Here is an 8,674-nt window from a genome sequence, read left to right as displayed (position 1 = left end):
GAAGTACATAAATATGTAGCATTTTAATGCAGCTAATTGTAATCAAATGAACAATGTAAGAAAAGATCAACAACAATGCTTCCCTCCCCAAATTTCTCTTTCTCTCTAAATCCCTATCTCACACTCTCTTACCTTCCTCCCTCCCTCCCCTCCCCCCTCTTCTCTCTCTCTAACTTTCTTTGCCTGTCTCATATATATCCCTTCAAATTTGCTTTTCCCACATTCTCTACATTCTACATGTATGCACAATTTTCCTTTAAAATCCAGAACTTTACAACAAATATATTAGTCTATTACTTCCTCTAGCACAATTAAAATTCAAACATAAAGGCAGATGAAATTGCATGATATAAAGGTCACTTGTGCATTATTATTTGAATACAAAGTGCAAGGCATTTCACTCAAATCAAGACACTTCACAATTTGTTCGTCTGACTCAAAGGGTCTGCATTAAAAATACAAATAAAGTACTGGAATAAAAAAAAAATGTTTCCAATGTTGGTAATAAATTTTCTTTAAAAAGTACCTGACATTCTGCAAGGTTAATCACCCTCCAAATGCATAATTTTGATTCAAATTTTACATTTACATGTATAATCACAATTTAAAAATAGGAAGTATTTAATCAATGCAGCCTGGCCACACACCTGTCATATATCAAAATTCATGACATGCTATGATTTAAGTTTCATTGGGCACAATGGCACACTAGTTTCAATTGCATAGTTGCAACCAGCATTTTGTATAAAGCATGTTGTTCAAAATATTCTGAAGCTTAGTGGATGCATGGACGGTGAAATTTGATAGTATCAAGTGAATGAATCTAATGAAATCTACACATAGAAAAATAAAAACATATGCTAGACTTTGATGAGCATGTCAATTTGTCTTAAAATGCTGACTTCTTTACACTGCATAAATAATTCTTCAAAATACTTATCAAAAGTATACCAAATGCGAAGCACAAATACAGCACTTGTAATCTTTTTTCACAAAACACAAACTAGACACAGATTTCACATCTGCAAATACAAAAGCAGAGCACAGCTTCACAAACTTTGCATAAATGATGTGGAGTAAAGCAAGCCATAGATCTATAAAACATTTTTAAAATACACAAATAAAATACATCTTATCCAGCGTTAAGATGCAACAGCTGCTTGTGATTGAGGCGATGATTGCAGAGATTGTTGATGTAGTCTGACGTTCGCAGGATCATAAAAAGGCTGAGAGAAATCATAATGGGTATCATTGAAAACACCATGCATTCTTCGTCTGCCGGGAAACAAAATAAAGAAAAGAGATGATTTAGTATGGTTTCCATGGTTTCATTCATCTTATCAGACCTTGATTGATTTGAGATTCAAAAATTAGTTTAATCTAATTACAAAATTAAACCATCATATTCTTTAAACATTAATTTTAGAATCACAAAATTTACCAAATGATATATATACCCAATACAGCACAATGGTTAGGATCATAAAGAATAGATTGTATAAGCAAGGCATACAATATACAAAAAACATAGTGGCCCATATTCTGAAGTCGGGTTTAACTTAAACTCAGGTTTAAAGTTGTAGTCTAAGTATGGACAGCCAATTGTTACATAATCACTAACAGTAGAGATACTAGTATCATACTTCAGCTCATTCGGCTCTCAAATCATTCATAATCGTGTACGAAGTATAAATAGAAGATCGTCTTCACCATCGATAAATCAGGAAAGAGCACAGTAAACATAAGAAACATACAACTTATTACAAGTATTGATACTTATGCATGGCTTCCCATACTTAAACCACAACTTTAAACCGGAGTTTAAGTTAAACCCGTTTTCAGAATACGGACCAGTGACAAAAACACTGACAGTATTTTGCAAACAGAGATGTATGTAGTGATTGATATATGTCACCATACAGGAAGATAATTATTGAGATTCCCCTTTTATTTTTCATTCTTATAACCCGAAACAAACTTGAAATCTAGTGAAATTGCATGCCTTGAGTAGGATTCCTCCACAGCCATGCTGTATAATGAATTCCATTAGATGTAATGTTTATTACCTAAAATTAGGATTATAATTATCATTATAAATGAAAAATGAGACCAAAACCTAAGGGGAGTTATCACCATCCTCTACACCTGTTGCTTTCTAAGTTAGATGATTTGAATGCATATCTTACCTGCTAGCTAGTCTGACAGGGCTTTCTATATCATGTAGAGGCATGGCCAACCATGTAGCACACTCGGTACCATGACGACCAAGCGGTACCAACGGGAGCGGGGGCAAGCGGTGGCGCTCTACTGCTTTGTCCGGTAAAACTTCACCTAGATGGAGTTAAACAGGGTAATGATCTTAGAAATCTTCTAAATGAAGTGAAAAGTGTGATTTATGCAGGAGGTAGTATATCATTGAACAACCTTAGAAGCAATACCAAATCACTCTCTATATATTAAGACTTTGTATTTATTTGACATGGTCATCAATATAAGGCAATTTTTGCAGTTTCTAATTTAGCAGTATAACAATGTTCGATGCTTGGAAAAAACATATATGCTAATAGATAGGGACGAAATTTATAAAAGATTTCATACAAATCTTAGAAATTTGTTGAATATGACACCCCCCCCCCCTGTATAAGTACAAAAGCCATCATCATAAGGTTCTCAATCTAAGAAAAGTCAACTTTTCAAATGACATCAAGGCTTCCATAACTGTGTGCATCATAATAAATTTATTCATTGAATTATAGTCCTCCTGACACTCACCTGTTTGGCAAGCTAGGGTAGTCCTGTCTTCATTATTCCTCTCTCGTTCCTGTTGCAATGTCGGGTCCTCTTGGGTGTTCCTATGGATCTTAAGAGGGGCTGGTCTAGGAACTACAAGCTTCATAGGATTATACTCCTGTGTGTCATAGGTATCTAGAAATACAAATCCCTGTCAACAGAAGAGAAACATACCACTGTTACATAGAAATCATGGAAATATACCATTAAAAGGAACATTAAAAAACATTTTATTGACATTCAGAGGTCGTTTAACAGAGTTTCTATTAAAAATTGTCCAAATTAATATATTGCATTCATTTCCATGACAACAACCTTTTCATTTATGAGAATACAAAATTTCTATTGAGTTTCCTTCTGACAAGAAATGAGTATATCTATCTTTATTTGAGTGATGAAGAAGAATCAGAAGGTAGGGAGAAGATGATATCAAAAAATGTCATCTATATTCTTTTGCTAAGTTTTTTTGCATATCGTACAAAGATTTGACTTGTAAGATTGATCCCCTAATGCTACTTCATCATACTGTATAAATTTTGGTTTGGCTTACTGTTCACTCGCATTATAATTCTAAAAAATAAATGGGATCAAACAAAACGTCCCAACTTCACAAAGGTGGATTTTTTTAAACCATCAGTTGAACCCAACTTTTTTGCAGATTTCCTTATAAAGATACGCTAATTATACAGCATATATTGAAAAAATGTCCAATGCTGATGCAGAATTTTGCCACAGTGCGCCAAATTGATGCCTGTTGCTTTGGTTATCCATGGTCCATGCTATTTTGTTTATCATGAATCCACTCTTTTGAATTAACGAATGTACTCTTTAAACTGTAGACTCATTAGTAAAATAGTGTATTCAACCATTGAAATAGGCGTAAATTTGACACACTGTGAAAAAAAGCGTGCATCAGCATTGTACATATATGCAGTAAATAAGCATAATTTATACAGGAAATTTGCATAAACCATGGATTCAACTGATATTTTTTTAAAAACCCACCTTTGTGAATTTGGGCCTATACCTCCATACATTTGAAATAATCTGAAGAACTAAATGAAGGAGAGTATATCTTAATTTTTCTGTTAACTAATTACAAATACTTAGTGTGGAATCAATAATGAGGTAACAAATGGCAGTTTCTGTTGAACTGTGACTCACAGGTTCTCACTTCTGCATCATCAGCCTAATAATATTTCATGAGCAACAATGGATTCCATTGTTCTTCTTACCTTTTTATTGCCATGCCTGAGGTATTCCTTATATATACTTCTTTTCCTCTTATCCACCTTGGGGTAGTTCTTCATCTCTTTATATATACTGCTATCTATTGGCTCCCAAATCTTCTCACTCCATTTCTTGTAAAGCATCTCCTTCTTACGCAGATCAAGAAAATCTTTGTTCATCAAGTAGTTGTCTACATCCTGTCAAAAAAAAAATACATCAAACCAATGAGAAATAATAATCAAGTACATCAATATTTCTGGTTTAGAAGAAGAGGCAATGAGATATCCAAAATAGTAGCAATATAAAAAGTTTCATAATCAGTTTTTGGTTAGTGGTAAAGGCAAATTATGCGACCCATGATATGTTATTCTAAATAATGGCACAATATGAGAATAATTCAAAAAATAAGAATGATAAAAACAGTCTCACTAATATTTATCTGCAAAAATAAATAATTTTATCACTTGAGGGTATATAATCAGTTTCAGGATAAGAGTTTTATAGTAATGTCTGCATAAAAAGCAAAAGATGTTTAGTCGCTCATACTTACTTTGACAAATGTTTTCTCTGTATTCAAAACTCCCATATACATCTTCTTGGTTTCTTTTGATTCTGGATCTGCTTTCTCCTGTAGATGGAGAAAAAAAGAACAAAAATAATTAAAATAATAAACAAGAAAACGAAGACAATTATGTGGTCTTTTTGCAACAGAAACAACAACACACTTAAATGAATTCAATATCCCATGCAGAATAAATAATGAACACTTGACAATTTGAAACAAAAAGCAAAGTGTCTAATGTCTACATTAGAAATATAAAACTGAAAAATTTGCATATGACGTTATTGATTTATCACCATGGCAACCTCTTCCACAATTCGATGTGATAGTGGGAAACAATATTTGCTCAATGGAGCTTCTTCTATATCTTTCAATTGGGGCTCAAAGCACAATGAGTTTATCACATCTACCACATAACCATGAATCTATAAGCAAATACCACAAGATGAATGAGGGCTAATTAGTTATCTTGAGATACACACCAAGATTATAAGGTGTGTACAACAATTGTACTTTATGCTTTATCTTCTCTACTCAGATCTCAGTAGATCTACAGTATTCACTATTTCACTGCCCTTTATTTTTTTGTTTCCTTCATAGATATGAACGTTTCTTGCTTTACTGCCAAACTCCTCTCTGAGTTGAACTATATAGTACATGTAGTTCCTTTTTATTATTTTACTTTAAGTTCTATTTCATTTTCTACTTCTACTTCTTTCCTGTTTCTTTAAAATTTTAAACTATAATAGCAATAATTTTCAAAAAATAATTGTTATTTCTGTCCATTTTCTGGAAGTCTATTCATCAAATCACCCTTTCCCCCTCTCTATTTCTCTCCCTCACTTTCTTCTGCAAACATTAAAAATGTAAGAAATCAATTTTCTCCTTTGATATATAGGGTTCCTGTCCATGTTTTTCCAAATAGCAATCCCTCCTGCTCATTATCTTACGTCAATGGGATAATGAAATATTGATTAAAATACCACATTTCATTTCTTTTACCAGCGAAATACAACAATAAGATTGTATTGACGTTGGTGCAACAAAAGAAACCACATGTGCTATGAATATTTTTGAGTATGTAAAGGTTAAGTAATCAACCTAAATACTCAAGTTTTTCACTTGTTAACCCTAACTACATAGGCCAGGCATCTTTGGCTGTTCTGTGGCCGGGGGGGGGGGGGGGGGTTGATTCATTCCCCCTGAGATCTCTGCCGCCGATCATGCGATCGCCGCAAAAATTTGCACACTGGTAGTGTGCAATGTAATTTACAAGTTTTCCAAAATAATTAGATTTTATTTCATATGAATTGATTAGCTAATTAATGCATAAATCATACTTTTTGCTCTACTTCACTAAATAAAGCTCCTAGAATGCTAATATTTGGTAAAAATATTCTTTGTAGCATTCTTAACAATCGAAATTGAAAAAACTTTGTTTTGGAAATCAATTTCTTATGTATTTTATTGTTTTATGAATTTCTTATAAAGTATTTCTTTGTTTTTCAACCTTTTGTTTTTCTTTGTTTTTTCATCAGATTTATTGCACAACCTTCTTGAAGCATAATTATGCTAAAATCAATTGATTTCAGCTGTTTAAAGTAAAAGTAATGATATCTTTATGAATAAGATGAGAAAACTCAATTCGCTTTGACTTTGTACACAAAATCACGTTTTCAAACAATTTTTGGTCTGACATGCACTTACAAAATGATGCGTAATTTCGGAACTGCATACCCGGGTGTCGTAAATTTGGTCTAAAAAGATGCGTGAGACTTAAAAGTAAAAACTCAGTGAGTGGCGCAGTCAAAAAAATTCGCGCGGCGGAATGATCGCAGTAAGTGTTGAAGGGGGTTGAATCAACCCCCCCCCCCTTGGCCATTTTAGGGTTAAGACATAGATAGATAGATAGATTATGCATTACAATAATAAATACTCAAAATTGAATTTGCCTCCCTAGTCACCCTTATAGAATCTCCTTTTCTTTTAATACCTAGAGCTATAGGACTAGATTCCAGAGAAATGAAAATTGAACGCTCTTCCTTTTTTGGGGGGAGGGGTTGGGGATTGTTTTTTAAGTGTTCTTGAAACCATGGTGATCTCAGCTGACACAGTTGGCACTTCATGTACATCCCTCTCCATCTAAACACAATACATGTAGGTACACATTGGTATCCTTTTCCCTTCTAAACAAATAAATAGCATTGTACTCTTCTTTTCAAGTGAGCAAATACTCTTACTCCTGAATGACTTGAAGAGATAACAGATAGCTTGACTTAATACCATTAGAATATCCCTGTAAAAATGTGTGATTCTATTTGTTAAGAAGTGAGAAAATATACACATTCAGATAAACATGGATGAATTCCCTTTTAAATGTCATTTCATACCCAAGATCTCGTAAGCAAAATAAAATCCCAGTCTTATAGGGAGCCTTCCCTAAAAAGTGATATGAATTTAACAGTATTACCAGTGTTAAAAAAATCCAATACTAAAAAATTTTGTGGTTCCCAGATGACCCCCCCCCCCCCCCGATACAAGGGGACAAAACATTTCTACTTTTCTATTGCATTATTTCTCATAGTCATATCTTCTTTCTTTTTCTGGAGAAGTTGTGAGGGGTGGAGGGGGCCATCCCTATATCTACTTCTGCCAAAAAGCACCAATTTTTAACCAACCTGTACATGTCTGACAGCTTTCTGACATAACCAGTTCTGTATCTTAGCCGTTTGATCTAGAGCCGATCCAGCGCTTCCTGCTGACATCATACTGGTCCTGCTAGCTATGGGTGTACTCCAAGGACGCTGAGGAGATGAACAGGATGGTTCGGTTTGCTCTGGTAATTCTTCTAGTTTCCTCCTCCATGTGTGTCTTTTAGTGAACTGCATAGTAAACAAAATATAGGATATAAATAAAGGATATCATTCAATTAATATAGAGCATATTTCAATGCTGGTGAATCATGATGATGAAAAAAAAATCATGACAGTAAAAATGAACAAATAGTGATTATGATGAAAAATATAACAAGAGCTTTCATAAGTTTCATCATTATCATCATTATATCATCACAAACATCACCATCATCGCCAATATCACCAGTATGCACTAGCATCACCATTATCATCAACGACATCATGAATTTAGAATTAAAATGAAGGATATACACCGCACTGGTGGTGATAAAATATATGTTGATATAAATGATTATAATATATAATCAAGCAATTTTATGATAATATTTATACAGAATAATGATAATAACAACAATAATAATAATATAACAACAGCAAATTCTACCTACATGACCTATAGGCCTAGAACTTAGGCAAAACATATAGTCACAACTAGAACTTATATATTTCCATATAGTCAATGTCACTGATTAATCAATAAATAGAGCGAGGCCTACGAGTATTTTGTACAGCCAGTCCATTCCACGCCCACATTGTTATACATACCAATTTCTGGGTATCATTTTCGCGTGCATCGTCAAGTAATATCTCCCTCACTTCTGGAGAATGAATTCTAACATTTTCCAATCTATCTCTAGGTCGCAGACTCTGCATCGCACTTTCTTGATGTTGTGCTTCTTAATCTCTAAAATTAACAACGTTCTTATTCCTCCATTTTGATCCAATAAATAGTATAATTCCAGATATGATCGAATAGCGAATATATATGTTTGCGGTGATGTGTGTCTTTCACTCAGTCAACCGCACCGATCGTATTGTTGATTCCTGTTCCCTCACAACAAACACATGCTTCCGCGGTATCAATGGAGACGTGACTCCGCCTATTGTTACGCGGTTTGTTCCACGATTTCGTGAAGTTAAAATAACATTTTCCTGCAAATATACAATTGTAGTGATATATACTTTCACATCATATTTTCTAACCCTTTTCTCGAAGTTTTTCACAAAATTTGAACAGCTCACTTTGTATATTCACAAAATAAACGAAGTTTTAATTCGAACTATATTTCTTGCCCAATAATACCAATGAACTTTTCCCAAACTTTTCGCGTAGAGTCTCTATGGAAATGACCCAGAATGACCTCCGGTCACCAGTTGACCCTTACGTGTATTGCAT

At 33.8% G+C, this 8,674-nt stretch overlaps 1 protein-coding gene across 1 annotated transcript; it reads right to left on the bottom strand.

Moving 5' to 3' along the window:
- Positions 1-260: 260 nt before the first annotated feature.
- LOC121413286 (protein FAM228B-like) lies at positions 261-8,336 on the bottom strand. The gene is made up of 7 exons (XM_041606055.1): positions 8,044-8,336; positions 7,261-7,464; positions 4,571-4,648; positions 4,026-4,217; positions 2,773-2,941; positions 2,187-2,331; positions 261-1,275 (listed from the first exon to the last, which is right to left on the bottom strand). The coding sequence occupies exons 1-7, from the start codon at positions 8,149-8,151 to the stop codon at positions 1,143-1,145; spliced, it is 1,029 nt and encodes a 342-aa protein (XP_041461989.1). The 5' UTR covers positions 8,152-8,336; the 3' UTR covers positions 261-1,142.
- Positions 8,337-8,674: the final 338 nt, after the last annotated feature.

Source organism: Lytechinus variegatus, chromosome 4, assembly GCF_018143015.1.
Source record: "Lytechinus variegatus isolate NC3 chromosome 4, Lvar_3.0, whole genome shotgun sequence".
Classification (NCBI taxonomy): domain Eukaryota; kingdom Metazoa; phylum Echinodermata; class Echinoidea; order Temnopleuroida; family Toxopneustidae; genus Lytechinus; species Lytechinus variegatus.
Note: the sequence above shows the minus strand (reverse complement) of the source record. Positions and strands in the feature narration are given on the sequence as shown.

Coding starts and splice junctions, on each gene's coding strand:
- LOC121413286 (XM_041606055.1), bottom strand. CDS start 8,151: ATGCAGAGTCTGCGACCTAGAGATAGATTGGAAAATGTTAGAATTCAT. Junction 7,465..8,043: donor AAAATGATACCCAGAAATTG/GTATGTATAACA, acceptor TTTACTATGCAG/TTCACTAAAAGACACACATG. Junction 4,649..7,260: donor AAGCTGTCAGACATGTACAG/GTTGGTTAAAAA, acceptor CTCCATCTACAG/GAGAAAGCAGATCCAGAATC.